Raw genomic sequence first — 21,944 nt, forward strand, 5'->3', positions numbered from 1 at the left:
TAAAGGGAAACGTTCGGTCGCAGTTTTTTTTTTAATCTGTATTTTGGAGGGAAAGGACAGCTGGCGGTTGAACGTGGATTGACAATCATCTCCTTGCCATTTTTGCAGATTATTAATGAGGAAAGCCTTATTTGATCACCTCACGGCTCGAGGAATTCAGGTATAGAATTATTTTTTTTATTGTCAGGGTTCCAAATAGCATCCAAAAGTAAATCAGAGTCCGAGGCAAAGGATTCCTCAAAGTTCCGATTTATGAAAAGAGCCATGTTGGCACTTCTGGGAAAACCCACATCTGAAAGCTTTCCAGTTTCCCCCACCCAGTTGAAAGTTCAAGATCTTGCCCCCCACACCCACAAGCCCATCCCATGGTCCAATCTCCCACCGCCATGCTGGCAGCTTCCACCCATCCAGTTCTCGTCAGATGCAGAGGTACAGAGACAAAGGATGACCTTGGCTTTCTAGAAAGAATGTTGTTATGGCTACCTATCATCTAACTCCATACAATCCCCAGCTCCCATTTTCCCACAATAGAAAACGCATAGTAGAAGAATAGAAAGTGTGGCAGGCCAAAGATCCAAAAGAAAAGATGGCTGCAGGCCTGACATTTATTTGTTTACAAAATATCTCTAAATATCTCAACTCTAGACTCTAGACTTGACTTGGGATAAATACAGGTCGTTCTAGACAGGACCACAGAGATAGTCCTCGACTTACGACCACAATTGAGCCCGAGTGAAACATTTGCTACGTGGGTTCTTCCCCATTTCACAACTCTTCATGCCTCTGTTGTTAAGCGAATGACTGAAGTTGTTTAGTGAATCTGGATCCCCCCTTGACTTTCTGTGTCAGAAAGTTGCAAGGGGGCGACTTACAGGTCGCCCTCGACTTACAACAGTTCGTTTAGCGACTGTTCAAAGTTACAACGGGGAAAAAAGTGACTCCTTAGCATTTTCCATACGTACGACCGTTGCAGCATCCCCGCGCCCACCTGCTCGAAATTCAGACTGTTGGCAAGTGACTCGTATTTACGACCCTTGCCGTGTCCCCGGGGGGGGGGGCACGTGGTCCCCTTTTGCGACCTTCTGACATGCAAAGTCAGTAGGGAAGCCGGGCTCACTTAACAGCCGGGTGACGTAATTTAACAACTGCAGTGATTCACTTCACAAATGTGTCAAGAAAAGGCCGTAAAACTGGGACGAAGCTCATATATATTCCATATATTCTCACTTAGCAGCGTAAATTCCGGGCTCTGCTGTGGTCGTAAGTCAAGGGCGACCTGTACAGATCCTCTCTCATCGAGAGGTTACGAAGGGAGATCCAATGTCTTGTTTTAAAGACTTGCAGCGATGGAGAACTAAGTATTCAGCTAACCGGGCTGTGCTGAATCAGAAACTGGCTGTTTGCTGTTTGCTGCATGGAGGCAAGTCAGTAACTATAAATGCCTGTAGAAGGTTCAAATTATTAGGCTTATTTTTTTTAAAGACTGCTTTATTGTTGTTCTAGACAACTTAACAAAATGAGGAAGCTTTTTGATCACCAATCTCTGTTTTTAAAGACTTCCATTGATGGAGAACAGAGTATTTCATGTGGTGGGCTGTTCCGCCGGCTGAGGGCTTTTTAAAATCAGGACCTTCTTCCTCATGCCCAGCCTAAAACTCTTTCCTTTCTGCTTAAACCCCCCCAGTTCTGGTTCCCTCCCTCTGTTTGCTTGACCCCAAAGTCTATCTTGTTCTTCTTCTTCAAACAACTGAGGCCGAAGTTGTGCTATTTTGTTGACTCCGCTGAGGCCATAGCAAACGGAAGCCCCTTTGAGGCCTAGGAAGGATGGGCAATCTCCCCTCCCTGAAACTAATCCCCCCCCACCCACTGAGTTACCAAAGGTCGCTTGAAAGCCAGTTTTATTTATGGTTTTATTTATGGGGTTCGTCGCCTCTTTCTGGTGGACAGAAAACCTTCGATTCTCTTCCCAAAATGTCAGAAATGCCTTTCAAGGGAATTAAAGACCTCTCTTTAAGTAAGGAAAAAGAAGGAGGGGGGAACCTTGCAATCTGCATTTGAAGAGATTACAGGGAGTCCTCGACTTACGACCGTAAAGGAACCCAAAAGTTCTGTGGTTAATCAAGACACTTCCTAAGTGAGCTTTGTCCCATTTTACCACCTTTCTTGCCACAGTTGTGAAACAAACCACTGCAATTGTTCAGTCAGTTAAGAGAATCTGGCTTCCCCCATTGACGTTGATCGTCAGGAGGTCACAGAAGGCGGTCACATGACCCTGGGACACTGCGACCGTCATAAATACGAGCCAATTGCCTTAACTGGATAGAATAACAGAGTTGGACGGGACCTTAGAGGTCTTCTAGTCCAACCCTGTGCTCAGACAGGAAAACCCTACGCCATTTGTCCAATCTCTTCTTAAAAACCTCCAGTGATGAAGCACTCACAACTCCTGGAGGCAAATTGTTCCACTAATTAATTCTTTTCCCTGTTAAGAAATTTCCCCTTAATTCCAGGGAGGAGGAAGGAAGGAAAGAAAGAAGGAAGGAAGGAAGGAAGGGCACATGAGAGAGGGAGAGAGAGAAAGAGAGGAAGGAAGGAAGGAAGGAAGGAAGGAAGGAAGGAAGGAAGGAAGGAAGGAAGGAAGGAAGGAAGGAAGGAAGGAGAAATAAGGAAAGATGATAGCTAAGGTAAAGATAGATAGACAGGAAGGAAGAAAGAAAGAAAGAGGGGAGGGAGGGGGAAGGAGAAAAGAGAGAAAGAGGGAAGGAAGGAAGAAAGATGATAGCTAAGATAAAGATAGATAGATAGACAGGAAGGAAGGAAGGAAGAAAAAGAAAGGAAGGAAGGAAGGAGAAGAAGAAAAGAGAGAGGGCAGGAAAGAATGAGAAAGAAAGGAAGATGATAACTAAGATAAAGATAGATAGACAGGAAGGAAGGAAGGAATAAAGAAAGAAGAAAAGAAAGAGGGGGAGGGAAAAAGAAAAGAGAAAGAGAGGAAGGAAGGAAGGAGAAAGAAAGAAGGAAAGATGATAGCTAAGATAAAGATAGATAGACAGGAAGGAAGAAAAAGGGGAGGGAGGGGGAAGAAGAAAAGAGAAAGACAGGGAGGGAAAGAAGGAGAAAAAAGGAAGGAAGATGATAACTAAGATAAAGATAGACAGGAAGGAAGGAATAAAGAAAGAAGGAAAGAAAGAGATGGGGAGGGAGGGAAGAAGAAATGAGAGAGAAAGCGAGGGAGGGAAGAAGGAAGGAAGAAAGGTGATAACCAAGATAAAGATAGACAGGAAGGACCCTGGGACACTCCACCCATCATAAATATGAGCCAATTGTCTTAACTGGATAGAATAACAGAGTTGGAAGGGACTCCTGGAGGTCTTCTATCTAATCCAATCCCAAGCCTGGGCAGCAAAACCCTATATCATTTCAGGCAAATGGTTGTCTAATCTCTCCTTGAAAACCCCCAGTAATGGAATACCTATAACTTCTAGTGGCAAGCTGTTCCACTGATGAATTGTCCTCAGTGTTAGGAAATTCCTTCTCAGTTCTAGGTTGCTTCTCTCCTTGATGAGTTTCCACCCATCGCTTCTTGTCCTGCCTTCAGGTGCTTTGGAGAATAGTTTGACTCCCTCTTCTTTGGGGCAGCCCCTGAGATATTGAAAGACTGCTATCATGTCACCCCTGGTCGTCCTTGAATTCTGATCCCATGGCCGAAGGGTTGCCTCAATGGTCATGAGTCTGAAAAACAGTCGTAAGTCACTATTTTCAGGGCTGTTGGGACTTTGGATGGTCACTAACTAAAAGGTTGTAAGTCGAGGACTGCCTGTATCAAGTACAGGTAGTCCTCGACTTACAACCGTTCATTCAGTGACCGTTCAAAGTTACAACGGCACTGAAAAAAACTTATGACCGTTTTTCACACTTAGCGACCTTTGCAACGACCCCCCACGGTCACGTGATCAAAATTCAGCCGCTCGGTAACCGGTTCGCACTTACGAGCGCTGCTGTGTGAGCCCCTCGTGCGACCTTCCAACCAGCAACGTCAACGGCGAAGCCCAATTCACTTAACAACCGAGCTACCAACTTACGCGACTCGCTTAACAACGGTGGCGAGGAAGGTTGTAAAATGGGGCCAAAATCTCACCTAAGGAACCCCTCACTTAACAACAGACATTTTGGGCCGGGGGGGACTTGATTTAAGCCGAGTCGATTTAAATCACGGTTTAAGTCACTAGTAAAAAGGCCTGATTTAAACCCACTCGGTTTAAATCACAATTTTAAAAAAAAGAGCAACTGCCATATCTGTCCCACCGCGATTCCTCCTGTGACCCGCTGTCGACTCAGCAGCTGTCCCATTTCTTTTAATGGGGCGGCTGGTGATGCGGCAGGGACACAACAAGGTAAGGGGCGTGGCCAGCAGCAGGTGAGTGGATGCCTACTAACAGGCCCTGCTATGATGGATCTAGAATAGAATAGAATAACAGAGTTGGAAGGGACCTTGGAGGTCTTCTAGTCCAACCCCCTGCTTAGGCAGGAAACCCTACACCACTTCATACAAATGGATATCCAATATCTTAAATATCTGAAATGACAGGTGTTTCTAATTATATCTATACATCTGGTTCCACCACAAAACCGCGGTAGACTAAAGCGCGCTCGCCGAAAGCGCGTACGTGACGTCATCACAGCGCGACGAAAACAGCACGCTGTGAGCGGTAAACTTAAAATTAAAGCGTAAATCTAAACCTAACCCCCCCAAACCTAACCCTAAACCTAACCCTAAGCCTAACCCTTAACCTAATCCTAAACCTAACCCTATACCTAACCCTTAACCTAACGCTAAACCTAATGCTAACCCTTAACCTAACCCTAAACCTAACCCTAACGCTTAACGTAACCCTAAACCTAACCCTAACCCTTAACCTAACCCTAAACCTAACCCTAACCCTTACCTTTATGTGAATTGGCTTGCTTTAAAAGCGCTTTTTAAAGCGTCCTTTTTTCTCCGCGGTCATATTTGTCACGCTGCTGATGACGTCAGGTACGCGCTTTAATCGGGCGCGCTTTAGTGGACCGCGGTTTTGACGGGTCACGATACATCTATGTTCATGTTTTTATTATTTATCCATTGGTACCAGTTATCTCAAATTCTATAATATTCTGAGTCTTCCTTGTCCCTTAAATTCCATGTGAGTTTATCTCACATAAATTCACGTGCTCTACATGGGGCAGCCCTTGAAGAGTGTTCGGAGACTTCAGTTTGTCCGGAATGCAGCCGCGCGAGCGATTGTGGGTGCGCCACAGTACACCCACGTTACATCTATCCTCTGCGAACTGCACTGGCTGCCTATTGGTCTCTGGATACGCTTCAAGGTGCTAGTTATCACTTATAAAGCCCTACATGGTATTGGACCTGGGTACTTGAGAGACCGCCTCCTGCCAATTACCTCCCAAAGACCCATTAGATCCCACAGATTAGGCCTCCTCCGAATTCCATCTGCCGGCCAATTCCGGCTGTCGACCACCCGGAGGAGGGCCTTCTCTGTGGCTGCTCCGACCCTTTGGAACGAGCTCCCCGTGGAGATTCGGACCCTCGCCACCCTCCAGGCCTTCCGGACAGCCATTAAGACCTGGCTGTCCCAGCAAGCCTGGAGTTGAGTCCCCCCCCCCCTACTCGAATTTGCTGTGCTTGCTGTGTTTTTTAAATTGTTGTATCACTGTCCTGTTTGTCTTACTTTCTGTATTTGTTCCCCTTCCCCTGGTTTTTGTTCAGCCGCCCTGAGTCCCTTCGGGGAATAGGGCGGCTTACAAATCGAATAAATACCAAATACCAAATAACTAGGACTATATAAAAAGGTATTTGAATAGTAAATGATTATGTTAGTACTGTCAAAAAGGATTGCAACTTATACAAAACTATTTTTAAAGGTATTTGTATTTAGTGGTTTAAATTCTCAATAAAGCTTTCTCCCCCCCCCCCCCCCAAAAAAATAAAATAAAATAAATGACAGGTGCTCTTTAATGTAAGGACTCATTCATGCTGGCAGTTAGAATCTTTAATATTAGTATTTGCAAACAAAATGAAGGTTTCCTATTTCGATCGCAGAGCGCGGATTCGTAGAATGAGTTGACCAAAAATGTAAATATTGCAGAATCTACAGCCTCATGCTACATAACTAAGCTCCATTTCATGCTGAATAAACTAGCAATAGCAGTTAGACTTATCTACCGCTTCATAGGGCTTTCAGCCCTCTCTAAGCGGTTTACAGAGTCAGCATATCGCCCCCAACAACAATCCGGGTCCTCATTTTACCCACCTCGGAAGGATGGAAGGCTGAGTCAACCCTGAGCCGGTGAGATTTGAACCGCTGACCTGCTGATCTAGCAGTAGCCTGCAGTGCTGCATTTAACCACTGCGCCACCTCGGCTCTTAAATAAAGTATTATTGTGTCTTAAATAGAAAACTATAGATTTCTATAGTTCATAAATAGCTGTTTTTACTCCAAAAGCATTTTATTAAAATTTTGATTTTTAAAAAGTCTGATTTTTTTAAAAAAATATTATTTTAAAAAAATCATCGGGGTTTTTATCCACCCTGTTTTGGGCTCAATTGTGGTCGTAAGTTGAGGACTAGCCTGTGTAATAAATTGTCAGAGTTTTGACAGTAGGACTAGTATTATATGATAAACCCAGGAGCAATAACACAGCACAAACAGAGCTTTAAGACAATTAACAGTGGTTTATATGCAACTCTATACAGACATATACATGCAGCTGATAAATTCCCTTACCATTCGCTACAGACACAAGGAGAGAACTGAATACACGCTGAGAGGGAGAAACCTCTCTCTATTGACCACCTATATATAGACTCCTCTTAAAGCAGTCAATGACTTGTGTGGACCCCATCAGAGGCGATACCATAGCTGCAATGAATCAGCCTCATTGCATCAGTCTTGCTGATTACAGCTTACAACCTTTCATCAGCTGGCAGCTATTAAATCCTCAATACCTCGACATAAATCAATAAATAGTCCATACATGTCACATGGGAACTAAAGTAGTTGATCCCACAAGCAGTGAAATTTCCTCTGGGAAGGCAGCGGGGGTGGTATTCAGCTACTTTCTCTACCGGTTCGCACATGGGAGTGCGCGTGCCATCCATGCATGCGCGCAGCCTTCCACGCACGCACTTTGGCTTGAAAATGTGCCTTAATAGGACAGCATAGAGCTGGGGCGGGTGGATGGGCCCCCTCGCTATTTCCACTCGTGACCCGTCAAAACTGCGGTCCACTAAAGCGCGCCCGATTAAAGCGCCTACCTGACGTCATCAGCAGCGCGACGAAAAAAATTAAAAATAAATTAAATTAAAATTAAAATAAAATTAAAGCAAGCCGATTCATATAAAGGTAAGGGTTAGGGTTAGGGTTAGGGTTAGGGTTAGGGTTAGGTTCAGGGTTAGGGTTAGGTTTAGGGTTACGTTAAGCGTTAGGGTTAGGTTAAGGGTTAGCGTTAGGTTTAGCGTTAGGTTAAGGGTTAGGGTTAGGTTTAGGGTTAGGTTTGGGGGGGTTAGGGTAAGGTTTTCGCTTTAATTTTAAATTTACCGCTCACAGCGCGATGTTTTTGTCGCACTGTGATGACGTCACGTACGCACTTTCGTCGAGCGCGCTTTAGTCTACCGCGGTTTTGTGGTGGAACCATTTCCACTACCGGTTCGGCTGAATCGGTCCAAACCGGCTGAATCCCACCTCTGGAAGGGAGTGAGGTCGAAAAAAAAACATTTTTGTGGGGATTTCAGAGGAAGGTGAGATGACGTCCAGCTGTTTCCTTCAGGTCTACATCTGGGTGCTGAACGAAGACCAGGAATACAAGCGAGCCTTCGACCTGGGGGCCACCGGCGTGATGACCGACTACCCCACCAAGCTGAAGGAATTCCTCCACAACTACCCGGCGTGAAGCCCGGCGGAGCTGCCGCCACTGACGCTTCTTCGGAGGAGAGATCGGAAGTGAGCCCAACCGAGGCCAAGGAGAGAATCCACCCTTCCCTTGGAGTGGTTTTTTTTCCCCCCAGCCAATCTCCACCCGCCGTCAAATTCGGTGACTGCGTTCTTAAAAGTCACGCCACGCCCACGCAGGCCGTATTCACCGACGGCCCTCGATGGCAGGGTCGACTTTCTCTCCTCCTTTGTAAATAGCTTGGTTTGAATGGTCACCTGCTCACCCTAGAGACCTAGGTCCCTTGGCCAGGCCGCGTGAAAAATTGGGGTGGGGGACACTACCTGACCTCATGGGGTGTCCACCGAAGCCTTTCCAGCCAGGCCCTTGGTGTTGAAAGACGTACGATGGCTCCCCTGAACTTCTCCGTGAGTTGAAAGCGGATGATTGACAGCACCTGAGACAACCACTCTAAATAGGAGGCCCGTGGCCAGTAATGTCCTCCTTGGATATATCAGAGGTGGCTTCCTGTGGAGAACAACTATTGTTTTTGTGTCTTTGTCGAATTAGTAGCTGTGGCCTAGCGAGTTAGGGCTGGATCTCCCACGCACTCATACGTTATTAGACCAGGGATGTCCAACCTTGGCAACTTTTAAGATGGGTGGACTTCAATTCCCAGAATTCCCCAGCCTGGGAAATTCTAGAAGTTGAAGTCCACCGGCCTTAAAAGTTGCAAAGATCGGGCGGCCTTCCGTTAGAGACTTCCTACATCTTTTGTGCTTGTTCTAGAAGGGTTAGTCTCTCAATGTTGGCCACTTGAAGATGGGTGGACTTCAACTCCCAGAATTTCGGGATGCTGACTGAAGGATTCTGGGAGTTGAAGTGCACCGGTCTTTTAAAAGTTGCAAAAACCAGACAGACTTCCATTAGAGACTTCCTACCACTGTGCACTGGTTCTAATCTCAAATCTAGAGTGGTTATCCCTCATTTTTCCACTTGAAGATGGGTGGACTTCAACTCCCAGAATTTCAGGATGCCGAATGAAGGATTCTGGGAGTTGAAGTCCACCAGTCTTTTAAAAGTTGCAAAAACCAGACAGACTTCCATTAGAGACTTCCTACCTCTGTGCACTGGTTCTAATCTCAAATCTAGAGTGGTTATCCACTTTTTCCACTTGTAAAGCGGTGGACTTCATCTTCCAGAATTCCGGGATGTTGACTGAGGGATTTCCACCCATCTTAAAAGTGGCCAATATTGAGAAACCCTGATCTCGAACATGTCAATAGTTGCACCTGTAGGATAAGGGGTCGTTTGGCTAATTTATTGTACAAGGCCATAATAACTGCACCATACCTCTATAGGTCAGTCAAATTCTGCCGCCATGAGCCGGGATGGACAAGAGGTTTAATAACGGGGAAATCTGGATATTAGTGCAAGAGATAAAAATATATTATTTTTTGTTTTGTTTTCTTCCTTGTTGACAAATCCGAATATACCCTATTTTTGAGAATATAAGATGCTCCGAAGTATAAGATGCATCTAACTTTTTTGGGGGGGGGAATGGGGGGGGGGAGAAATCTGCCTCTGTCTTCTTGCAACAAACAAAAACCAGCCTGTTCCAGCACAGCCTGATTAGCAGAAGAAAATTTTTTTGCCTCTGCCTCTCAGCAATTTGCTTCCTTGCAGCAAACAGCCACTTTCAGTTTCAGTACAGCCTGATTAGCACAAACAGCTGATTGTCCACGATCAGCTGTTTCAGGCTGCAGGGATTGTGAGAGCCAATTGCTACCTCCGTGCGTCCCATTTTTGGCCTCTGCATGCCTCGTTTTCGGCCTCCATGTGCCCCATTTTCTGCCCATTTCAGGCAGCGGGGATCAGAATGGGCGGAAAATTGGGCATTCGGAGGCGTGTAGAGGGCAAAAATGGGATGCAGAGGCCGAAAATGGGGCGAGCGGAGGCGGCAATAGGCAATCCCTGCAGCCTGAAACAGCTGATGGTTGGGAGGTCGATCCGACCTACAATCAGCTGCTTCTGCTAATCAGGCTGTGCTGAAGCTGGAACTGAAACTTGCTGTTTGCTGCAAGGAGGCAAATTGCTGGGAGGTAGAGGCCAAAGGATGGAGGGCAGCGTGGGGGGGGGCTATATTCAGTGTATAAGATGCACCCAAATTTTCACCCTCTTTAGGGTGAAAAGTGCCTCTTATACTCCGAAAAATACGGTATATAATTCTAATTGACAAATTTAGAGTTCAGGTTTGGCCTGCCTATTAATGTTGAACACCTCTTGCCGAGGTGGCAATCCATCCCAGTTCAAACTTTTTCGGCATTTTGGGTTTCGTTTCAAATTAGCCCTCTTCGTGGCCGGTGTAGAAATATCTCTGCCCTTCGTGTCGCCGCAGGATCCACTTGCTTAAATAGGAATGCCGTCCTGGAAAACTTTGGCACCAAGTGTTGAAAAAAAAAATATCTTTCTTTGGCAAACATCCTTCGGTTACTTGATCTCTGTTGTTTACAAGGGCGTTTTGGTCACCAGGCTTATCTTGGTGAAAATGGAATTTGGTTTGCTTTTTTTAAATTATTTTTAAATGGTGACTTTTTTTGGGGGGGGAAAGGTAAGCAGACTGGGGGAAGCTGAGCCCCCCCCCTCTCAATACAGGATGAACACGCCCTTAAAACCTGGGAGAGGCGGGAAAAAAATGTCTTTTTTTTTTTAGAAACAGGAATGTAGATTTTGTATTCTGCTTCTCTGTAGCTATTCCTGAGCTTGGCTTTTTAATCTGTACTGCAACCTATGTAGCAGTTTTGGGATTAGAGCATTAAAAAGAAAACAATCTTTCACCATTGATGCGCTGAAATCTAATTGCCTTCCTGCTCAAAAACATTCATTTCCCCCGTGTCAAAGATTATCTTTTTTTTGCTCTGGTTTCTGCTTTCAAAGTACAGGTTGGAATTTAATGACCGCAGCTGAGCCTGGAATTTTGGCCAGGCAGAGTTCATTTAGTGACTGTTCAAGGTTGCGACGGCAAGGGGAAAAAGGGACTTACGACCGTTTCTCACAGTTACAACTCTCGCAGCATTCCCCAGGATCCTGTGCTCGAAATCCAGATGTTTGAGGCAACTGGTTCAGACTTATAACATGTCTCAAGGTCACGTGATCCCTTTTGTGACCTTCTGAAGAGCAAAGTCAATGGGGAAGCCCGATTCACTTAACAACCAGGTTACTAAATAACCGCAATGATTTACTTAACAACTGTGGCAAGAAAAATCGTAAAACAGGGCAAAACTCATTTAACAAATTTTCACTTTACAACAGAATTTTTGGGCTCAATTGTCATCATAAGTCGAGGACCACCTATAAGTTGTTGTGGTCACTAAGCGTGACCTGATTAAATTTTAAGATTGGTTTACAAAAAGCATTAAGCCAGTTAACCATGGTTATTGAGCACATCATGTCATTAAGCAAACCATGAGGTTGTTAAGTAAATACACTGCAAATGTCATAAATACATCAGTTGGCCAAGCATCTGAATTTTGATCATGTGACCATGGAGATGCTGCAACAGTTGTGTGAAAAATGGTCGTAAAACAGTTTTCACCTTGTACAACGGTCGCTAAATGAACTGTTGTAAGTCAAGGACTACTTTTATGCGATCTTCAAAGGAGAAAATAAAAACCTGCTTTCCCAAGAGAGTTCTACATTCTCCACAGGTAGTCCTCACTTACCAGCGATCATCAGGACCAGGAACTCCATCCTTAAATGACATGGTCATAAGCCACAATGTTCATGTTCCACTTGCCCTTGTTCAGCAAATCCTGTAGAATCTAGCAGTCCCACAATCCCATTTTTGACTTCCCACTTGCTTCCCCAGTGACTTCACTAATCGGAACGTCGATGTCCCAATTGCCATTGTTCAGCAAATCCTGTAGAATCTTGTAGTCCCACAACCCCACTTTTGACTTCCCGCTAGCTTCCCCAATGATTTCACTTTATCGGAACGTCGATGTCCCAATTGCCATTGTTCAGCAAATCCTAGAGAATCTTGCAGTCCCACAATCCCATTTTTGACTTCCTGCTGGCTTCCCCAATGATTTTCACTTTATCGGAAGCCGGCAGGGAAGGTCACTAATAGCAATTGTGACCACGAGATTCTTGCAATGTCATAATTGCAAGCTGGTTGCCGAGCACCCAAATCACAATTACGTTATTGCTGGGATGAAGCACCGAGGACCGTTGTAAGTCCCCCTCGTTCAGTGCTGCCTCTTAACTTCGGCTGCTGTACGAGCGGACAGGAAGCGAGGACTACTCGTAAGAAGCACAGTTGAGTTCCAAGCTAGCAATCTCTCGGGATGCCGTTAGAAGATGATTAAACGGTGGCTTGGATCAGAGATTGGCCTCCCCCCAACTATTTGAGGAACATCACTTTGTCGTAGTCTCGTTAAGAGTTGCCGCAACAGAGTTAACGTTACGGGAATTGACCTTTCCCTCACACGGAGAAGGTAAAATGATTAATGACAAATTCAATTTAGAAAGGAAAAAAATATTGCTTTAGTTCTCTGCCGCAACTGGCAAAGCACAGTTCATCCTTAGCTTAGATTACAGGATGTCCTCTTTGGATCTAGGACAATGGTCCAATAGAGGTGCTGGCTGGTTGCTTGGTTACTTTGCTCCTCCTCTCCCAGCCACCTGTTGAAATGTCCTTGGTTCCCACGGGAAAACTTTTTTGTTTTGACTACAAAACCCCAGCTAACTATTTTTCTCCCTCCCTGTCCTCAGTCAGGCTTGCTTCAGGGTTTTGTGTTTGTGTGTGTGTGTGTGTGTGTGTGTATGTTTGTGTGTGTGTGTGTGTGTGTGTAATTCAGAAAATCAAAATACAAACTTCAAAAAAACCCCACAAAGACCAAACTAAGTAAGGCATTTAAACTTTTTTTTAAAAATTGACTCTTGCAGAAGGGGAAACTTATTGATGCAATACACCTCTCTGTATTCAACTGGGGAGGACACAATATATGCATATGTGTTCTTGCCTTTCGTTGTTGTTGTTTTTTTCTGTTAAGGCATTTTTAATGCCTTGTTTTGTTTTGTCCAGTTGTGCAAATTTTGACATGGGGCAGCCCTTGAAGAGCATTCGGCGACTTCAGCTTGTCCAGAATGCAGCCGCGCGAGCGATCGTGGGTGCACCTCGGTTCACCCACGTAACACCTATCCTCCGCGAGCTGCACTGGCTGCCTATTGGTCTCCGGATACGCTTCAAGGCGCTAGTCGTCACTTATAAAGCCCTTCCTGGTATTGGACCTGGGTACTTGAGAGACCGCCTGCTGCCAATTACCTCCACCAGACCGATTAGATCCCATAGATTAGGCCTCCTCCGAATTCCATCCGCCGGCCAGTGTCGACTGTCGACTACCCGGAGGAGAGCCTTCTCTGTGGCTGCTCTGACCCTCTGGAACGAACTCCCCGTGGAGATTCGCACCCTCACCACCCTCCAGGCCTTTCGCAAAGCCCTTAAAACCTGGCTGTTCCGACAGGCCTGGGGCTAAACAACCGTTGCCCCTATCTCGAATGGTATGATTGTTGCGCTTTTAAATTATGTATTGTTTTGTGTTGGGGTCAAACTGTCTGTATCCCCTTTCCCTTGCTCCACTTGTGAGCCGCCCTGAGTCCCCCTCGGGGAAAAGGGCGGCATACAAATGAAATAAATGAAATGACATGAAATGATTGTGTGATCACAGAGGATGCTGCAGGAGGATGTCGTGAATGTGAGCATTGGTTGTTGAGCCCCTTTTTAAAGCACCATTGTAACCTCGGCATTAAATCGAGGGTTACCTGTACACATTAGTGTAACACACAATTGAGATCGTTGGAGAACAATCATGCACCTGTCCAATGCCAAGACACACTGGAAAAGTTGGTGTCCAGCGGTGGTGGGTTCCGGGTCCCGGTGCAACCAGTATGGTGCAATGGGGGCCGGCGTTGCACACCGGCACATGCGTCCTTACCTCCTGCGACGCCTCCGCGATGCTCCAACTGCTCAGCGGAGCGTCTCAGGCGCCATGCGCGGAAGCACCAAAGAGCTCAAATACAGGTAAGGAGCTCGGGCGGGCAGGTGGGCCCTCTGGAGCACTATACTGAGGGGTACCTGGTGCTCCCAGCAGACACCAGTACACCCGTCCTGGGGTGTACCGCCTGCAACCTACCACTGGTGTCCAGGCTCCATGTAATTCCTTAGTGGAAGGAAAATGTCTTTTGGAGAACATCCCCAAGGTGTTTTTTTCTTAAGAGGCAACTGGACTTCCTGTTTTTTCTTTGAAGACGTTTCGCTTCTCCTCCACGAAGCTTCTTCAACTCTGAGTGGATAGTGGAGAATGGAAGGATTGATTCTCCTTGCAGACAGCTGGTCATTTGCATCCTTTTAGAGGGTCGTTGAGGCCACTTGGAGGTTTATCTTTGTCCTCTGGGGTCAGCTGAGTAGTGCAAAAGGAGTGTGGATCCATCGTTTTCTTGCCTCCTCTCCCTCTCTCTTCCTCTCTACTTCCTTCTCTCTATCATCCTTCTGTTCTCTACTTCCCCTTCCTCTCTTCTCTTTCCACCCCTTTCTCTCCTCTTTTCCCCCTCTACCCTCTCTCCTAACCCCTGTCTTCCTCCTCTCATCTCCCTCCCTCCCTTCTTTTCCCTTCTCTCCCCCTTTTCCTTTCTCTCCTCCCTCCCTCCTTTTTCCTTCTCTCCTTCTCACTTCCCACCTTCTTTTCCCTTCTCTCCTTCCTTCCTCCCTCGTTCCTATCCATCATTTTCTTGCCTCCTATTCCCTCTCTTCCCCCCTACCTCCTTTCTTCTCTCTATCATCCTTCTGTTCTTCCCCTTCCTCTCTCCTTCTCCTCTCTCCTCTTTCCACTCCTTCTTTCCTCCTCTTCCCACCCCTCTCTACCCTCTCTCCTAACCCCTCTCTTCCTCCTCTCATCTCCCTCCCTTCTTTTCCCTTCTCTCCCCCTTCTTTTCCTTTCTCTCCCTCCCTCCTTCTCTCCTTCTCACTTCCCGCCTTCTTTTCCCTTCTCTCCTTCCTCCCTCGTTCCTATCCATCATTTTCTTGCCTCCTCTCCCTCTCTCTTCCCTCCTACCTCCTTTCTTCTCTCTATCATCCTTCTGTTCTTCCCCTTCCTCTCTCCTTCTCCTCTCTCCTCTTTCCACTCCTTCTTTCCTCCTCTTCCCACCCCTCTCTACCCTCTCTCCTAACCCCTCTCTTCCTCCCCTTGTCTCCCTTCTCTCTTCCAAGACCTTCCTTGCCACAATTGTTACGGGAATCGCTGCAGCTCTTAAATTAGTCACACGGCCGTTAGTGAATCTGGCTTCCCCATGCACTTTGCTTGTCCAAAGGTCACAAAACAGGAACATGTGACCACGGGACACCACAACCGTCAAAAATATGAGTCTCTTGCCCAAAGTCTGAATTCTGATCACGGGACCATGAAGATCTTAAGTGTAAAAAAAGGGTCATAATTCACATTTTTCAGTGCCATTGTAACTTTGGACGGTCACTAAACAGACCGTTATGTGTCGAGGACTGTTTGCAACTGCTTTCGAGGTTCTAAAGAACTTTCCATGCAGAGGACCAGTGGTGGGTTTCAAAATTTTTTAGAACCTATTATGTAGGTGTGGTCTATTTTGTGGGAGTGGCTTGGTGGTCATGTGACCCATCAAAACTGTGTTCCACAAAAGCGCGATCGACGAAAGTGCGCATTTGACGTCATCACAGCGCAACTAAAAAAATTAAAAATTGAAATAAAAATAAAATTAAACCAAGCCGATTCACATACAGGTTAGGGTTAGGTTTAGAGCGTTAGGGTTACGTTTAGCGTTAGGTTAAGGGTTAGCGTTAGGTTTAACGTTACGTTAACGGTTAGGTTTAGGGTTAGATTTAGGGTTAGGTTAAGGGTTAGGGTTAGGTTTAGGGTTAGGTTTGGGGTGGTTAGGGTAAGGTTTTCGCTTTATTTTCACATTTTTCCATCACAGCGCGATGTTTTCGTCGCACTGTGATGACGTCAAATGCGCGCTTTCGTCGACCGCAATTTTGTCGTCCGCGGTTTTGTGGTGGAACCCATGTGACCAGGTGGGAGTGGCTTGGCTGTCGTGTGATCGGGTGGGCATGACCAACTTGGAAAATGTGGTGAAACTCACTGAACAACGCTCTTGCTTAGCAACCAAAATTTTGGTCTCAATTGTCATAAGTTCCCCTCCTTCCTTCTCTTTGAGAAGAGCTGTTTTCAAGCTGCTTGTGAAGGAGGAGGAAGGAGGCAGAGGGAGGCTTTTCAGTAGCCCAGAGCAGTGCTGAAGCCAGGGGAGGGAGCACTCCGGTACTGAGCCTCCGGAAGAACGGGTACTAGGAGGCACGCTAAATTTCACCAACTGGTACGCCCAAACCGGTGCGTACCGGCTGAAACCCACTCAGGGAAGAATTGCTGTTTTTCTAAAAGGCAGGATGGGAAATAAAAAGGGTTTAAATGCCAATTAGATTTCAGGGGGTAATCAGGATAAAAATTCCTAGTAGAAAGAACTGGAGATGTTTTTCAGCCTGGACCCATTTAAAAGGTGTGTGGACTTCATCTCCCAGAATTCCTGAATCAATGTTGCTGGTCCCAATTGTGGTCGCAGGTCGAGGACTGCCAATAAAGAAAAAAAATGCGATTTCATGTTTAATTCGGATTCTTAACAGGATCAGTTCATATTTGCTTCAAGCCAGAGAAATCTTACTGTGACATTTGGGCCTAAGCCGAAATCTTTCTTGATCTGGCATGGCCTACCTCTGTCGTTACAGAGAAAAGGGCGGAGAGATAGAAAGTACAATTTATGCCACTGCCAAGCCCTGGTGGGGGAAAAAAGGAATCAGGATATCAACCTCCCAACTAATAAAACAATTGGCATTTCCCACTTTTATAGAAGTGGCAATATTTCATTTTGCCACCAGGGGGCATACCAACCTAAAGATTTCCTCATTTATTTCCATCCCTGGGCATTAGAATTAATTTGGCAGAGAATATCTCATTTTATGTTTCAAAGGTTTTATTTCTTTTAAAACACAAATATTTCATCATTCGTCAATCATTAAAACATCGAAGTACAATTTTTTTGTATGCCCCTCCCTCCCTCCACCCCCCCAACCCCGCTCCTCCTTCCCCCCCCCCGACTTCCCAGAACCCGTACACAGTATGGATTTTTAACTAACACAGTCTAAAATCTATTGAGAAAAAAGAATTAAAGAAATTAATGACATTCTACATTAACCTTAGCTTCTTCTTGCTGAACTAACTTTAAACAATTTAAATCATTTCTGATCTTAAGCATAGGCTAACTGGAATTTCTTGGTCCCATATTTATTTTGTATATAGTCATTTTTTCCAGTCTCGTTTATATCTCTCATTTGAGTGATCTTTAAGATATGCCGATATTTTAGCCATCTCTGCTAGGTTTGTTACTTTTAATGTCCATTCTTGAATAGTAGGCAAATCTTCCTTCTTCCAGTATTGCGCCACCAACAGTCTTGCTGCCGTTATTAGGTGCAGAATCAAGTTAGTCTCTACCACTGTAAAGTCAGTACTTATACCTAGTAAAAATAACTGAGGAATAAACTTTATCCTTCTTTTAAAGATATTTTGCATAATCCACCATATTTTTATCCAGAATGCCTTAACCTTTTGGCAGGTCCACCATATATGATAATATGTAGCATCGAGAGAACCACACCTCCAACATTTAGGCTGTACATTCGGATACATAGAAGCCAACTTTTTAGGATCTAAATGCCATCTATAGAACATTTTGTAAAAATTTTCTCTCAGATTTTGAGCTTGTGTAAATTTCACATTTCTTACCCAGAGTCTTTCCCATGTATCCAACATTATTGGTTCTTCAATATTTTGAGCCCATTTTATCATACAATCTTTAACTAATTCTGTTTCCGAATCCATCTGTATTAATACATTATATATCCTCTTTATATGCATTAAGCTTTGATCTCTTATTTGTTTAAACAAATTATCCTCAACTTGGATAAAACCAATTTTTTGATCTATTTTCCACCTAGCCTGTAATTGCCCATACTGGAACCATGTTTGAACTACCTTCTCCTCTTTTAATACCTCTAAAGATTTTAATTGTAATACCCCCCTTTCCGAGGTAAGAAGCTGTCTGTAAGTAATTCTGTCCTGTTTTTGTGCTATATTCATATTTTCAATTGCGTGTCTAGGAATTGCCCACATGGGTATCTTGTCATTTAATTTATATTGGTATTTTTTCCAGACCCGCGGTAAAGCATTTCTTAAAATATGACTTTTGAAATTCTTATCCAATTTTTTGTTGAATAACAGATAAGCATGCCAACCATATACCAGATGGTGTCCCTCAATATTCAATATTCTATCATTAGTTAAATGAGTCCAATCACTAATTACAGATAATGCCACTGCATCATAATATAGTTTTAAATTAGGTAGTTTCAAACCTGAAATGGAATAAGGTCTCTTGCATAAACAGGGTTAGACTAGAAGACCTCCAAGGTTCCTCACAACTCTTATTCTGAATCCCCTCAAGCCTTCACAGCTTGAAAACCCCCAATACAACACAATATGGTATAGATTGGAAACGTGGAAGAGGCCTTCATCCTGCAAATAGATAGACAATGACGATGATGATGGTTCATATTCCCACATCCTTTCATTGACCCTTTGGATGTCCACCACCCACCAATAATATTATCTCAATCCCTGTCATTTTATTCCTCCATCTTTCTATTCTGGGGCCTAAAAAGGAAACCCAAAGAAAATCTTTTTTTTTTATTATTTTGGATTCTGTGTAATTTTGGATATTTTTACAGTCTCCCCTTTCAGCTCTAAAGAGCCGTCCACCAAAGGTGCAAATAAAATTAAACATTGCAATTCTTTTTTCCCAGCCACACAATAACGGATACTTCTCATTGTGGCGAAGCGGCAAGTCAGCAAACATTAAGTTAGCAAACATTTAACTCCCCCCCCCACCCTCAAATTCGGTGGGTAAAATTGAAAGTACTGAATGTGAGAAACTGCTGGCCACAAGCTCTATTTTTACAGCTTTGTGCTTCCTGGCGAGGATATTTCTGCACCCAACTCAAGGTTGTCTGTCGGGGAAGCCAACTGAAGGGGCCGTTGGAAGAAATGTCCTTCTGGGTTCAGCTCCAAGTGGGGGAAAAGACACTGGAGACATGGAGGCTGCTTAGAAAGATGGTTTAATGGTGGACAGGACCACATGGCTTGAGCTCCTGAACAGAAAGGGGGGATCCCATGCTTCCAGATGTTGGGTGAAGAAGAATAGAGAGGGGGAGATGCTGAAAGTCCCTGGTTTTATGCCCTCTCTGGCCTTTGATCTTGATCTTGCGTTCTGATTGGTTGTCAGACTCCCATGGGGTCGTGCAGGAGCAACTCTCTAGGCTGTGCTTTGAGTCCAGGTTTGGTTGAGCATTGCTTCTTCCCAGGTGCCCTGTGGTGAGATGGCTAAAGGGCTAATCCTATCATGCCTTAATGCCATCACCCTGTAGCTGAAGGGGGATATCTTTGTTATGTAGAATAGACTGACCCAGGCCTTTTAATGGCCCATTGACAAAGGTGGGGGCTATTAAGAGTGAGTCTGCTGCCTGCCTAAAAACATGTTTCTCCATTTCTGATCCAGAGAAATATAATATTCTGCCTTTTCAATATTTCCCAGGATATCTCATTTTTCGAGCAAAGGGGTGGGTGCAAACTTCCTACAGGCCCAAACTTAAATGAGGTTTAGAGGTTAAAAAAAAAACACCCCCAGCCTACAGTTTACACATTTTCAGGACAGAAACTGGTGCTTCTAAAACTCTAAATATAGGAGAAGGGTCAGGATTTGCAAGGACATTTATTTACCGGGTGTAGGATTTCTGCCTCCCCCTTTCCGTCTTCCAATTGTCAACTTTTTAATGTTTTGTTTCCACTGCAATTATCTGCTTCAGGAGCTCTCGACTTCCAAGTCAGCATTTCTACCTCTGCGCGTTGCTCCGCGGAGACGGCTCGGGTGGTGTGTCAAAAAACCAGATTGTATCTTAATACAAAACCGCAGAGCTATTTTTCCCCTCTGGCAAAACGTGGTTTTCGTGGTTAACACAAACAGGAGCTCGGGCTACGACGTTCTTGCTTTTTCTGCGTTTCTGTGCTTGCAAAACTTGTTGTTCTAGCTCGGCCGTTGGGTTTCCACACGCCGGTGACCTCCAGATATGCTGGATTTAAGTTTGTATCTATCCAGTACATCTGGAGAGGAGAAAGTTTGTTTTGCATTAGTATTTTTTTAAAAAAAATCTTGGCCATTTTATAACGTGTGGATTTCAACTTCCAGAATTTCCCACTTGGGAATGTATGTCAGCAGGCTGGCAGGGGAATTCTGGGAGTGGAAGTTCACACATCTTAAAGCATGCCAGCAAGGGAATTCTGGGAGTGGAAGCTCACACATCTTAATGCAGGCTGGCAGGGGAATTCTGGGAGTGGAAATCCACCCATCTGAAAGCATGCTAGCAAGGGAATTCTGGGAATTGAAGTTCACCCATCTTAAAGCAGGCTGGCAGGGGAATTCTGGGAGTGGAAGTCCACCCATCTTACAGCATGCTAGCAAGGGAATTCTGGGAGTGGAAGTCCGCCCATCTGAAAGCATGCTAGCAAGGGAATTCTGGGAGAGGAAGTCCGCCCATTTGAAAGCATACTAGCAAGGGAATTCTGGGAGTGGAAGTCCGCCCATCTGAAAGCATGCTAGCAAGGGAATTCTGGGAGTGGAAGTCCGCCCATCTTAAAGCATGCTAGCAAGGGAATTCTGGGAGTGGAAGTCCGCCCATCTGAAAGCATGCTAGCAAGGGAATTCTGGGAGAGGAAGTCCGCCCATTTGAAAGCATGCTAGCAAGGGAATTCTGGGAGAGGAAGTCCGCCCATTTGAAAGCATGCTAGCAAGGGAATTCTGAGAGAGGAAGTCCGTCCATCTGAAAGCATGCTAGCAAGGGAATTCTGGGAGTGGAAGTCCGCCCATCTGAAAGCATGCTAGCAAGGGAATTCTGGGAGAGGAAGTCTGCCCATTTGAAAGCATGCTAGCAAGGGAATTCTGGGAGTGGAAGTCCGCCCATCTGAAAGCATGCTAGCAAGGGAATTCTGAGAGAGGAAGTCCGTCCATCTGAAAGCAGGCTGGCAGGGGAATTCTGGGAGGGGAATTCCACCCCTCTTAAAGCATGTTAGCAAGGGAATTCTGGGAGTGGAAGTCCACCCATCTTAAACCCTGCTGGCTGGGAAATTCTGGGAGTGGAAGTCCACCCATCTGAAAGCATGCTAGCAAGGGAATTCTGGGAGAGGAAGTCCGCCCATCTGAAAGCATGCTAGCAAGGGAATTCTGGGAGTGGAAGTTCACCCATCTTAAAGCAGGCTGGCAGGGGAATTCTGGGAGTTGAGATCCACAAATCTTAAAATTGCCAGGTTTGAAAAACAGGGCTCTAACAGATCCTTCACTGAGGAGGGGGTTGATCTAGATGACCTCTGAGATTCCTTCCAGTTTTTGTGGTAAACCACTGTGTGTAATGTGCAGTGGTTAGATTCATAACATTGAAGTTATTGAAACCTAATAACTTACCTTATCTGGTTTATATTTCTTCTTTCACGTGGAAACGATGATATAGATATGGGTTTGTACAGACAAAGAGAATATTTCCAGCTCAGGGTTGAACTGAGGAGAGCCCGGTGTGCTCTGACCTGTTTTCTTGCAGACATTTCATTACACAGCTAGGTAACATCATCAGTGCTGGAACGGAGTGCTGAAGAGGTGGAGAAGGAGGATTGTGTGGTCCTTGATGGTCTCTGAGCTGGATTGTTTTCTTGCAAACATTTCATTACCAAACTAGATAACATTATCAGTCCTAGAATGGAATGTGGTTTGCAGTGAGGTCGGTGGGGGAGGACTGTGGGGTCCTTGGGGGTCTCTGAGCTTGGCTATCGGCTCGCAGA

The 21,944-nt window shown here is 45.2% G+C and overlaps 1 protein-coding gene across 1 annotated transcript in view; it reads left to right on the forward strand.

Moving 5' to 3' along the window:
• The window catches only part of GDPD1 (glycerophosphodiester phosphodiesterase domain containing 1), a 61,929-nt gene extending 52,843 nt beyond the window's left edge, over positions 1–9,086 (forward strand). Inside the window, exons 9-10 of the mRNA XM_087717086.1 lie at positions 109–160; positions 7,828–9,086. Coding sequence (XP_087573212.1) covers positions 109–160; positions 7,828–7,950 — 175 coding nt within the window. The 3' untranslated portion in view covers positions 7,951–9,086. The remainder of the gene's footprint in view (positions 1–108; positions 161–7,827) is intronic.
• Positions 9,087–21,944: the final 12,858 nt, after the last annotated feature.

The sequence above is a fragment of the Thamnophis sirtalis genome, unplaced genomic scaffold (assembly GCF_051295495.1).
Source record: "Thamnophis sirtalis isolate CommonGarterSnake01/CBP01778 unplaced genomic scaffold, rThaSir2_p1.2 scaffold_6, whole genome shotgun sequence".
NCBI lineage: Eukaryota > Metazoa > Chordata > Lepidosauria > Squamata > Natricidae > Thamnophis > Thamnophis sirtalis.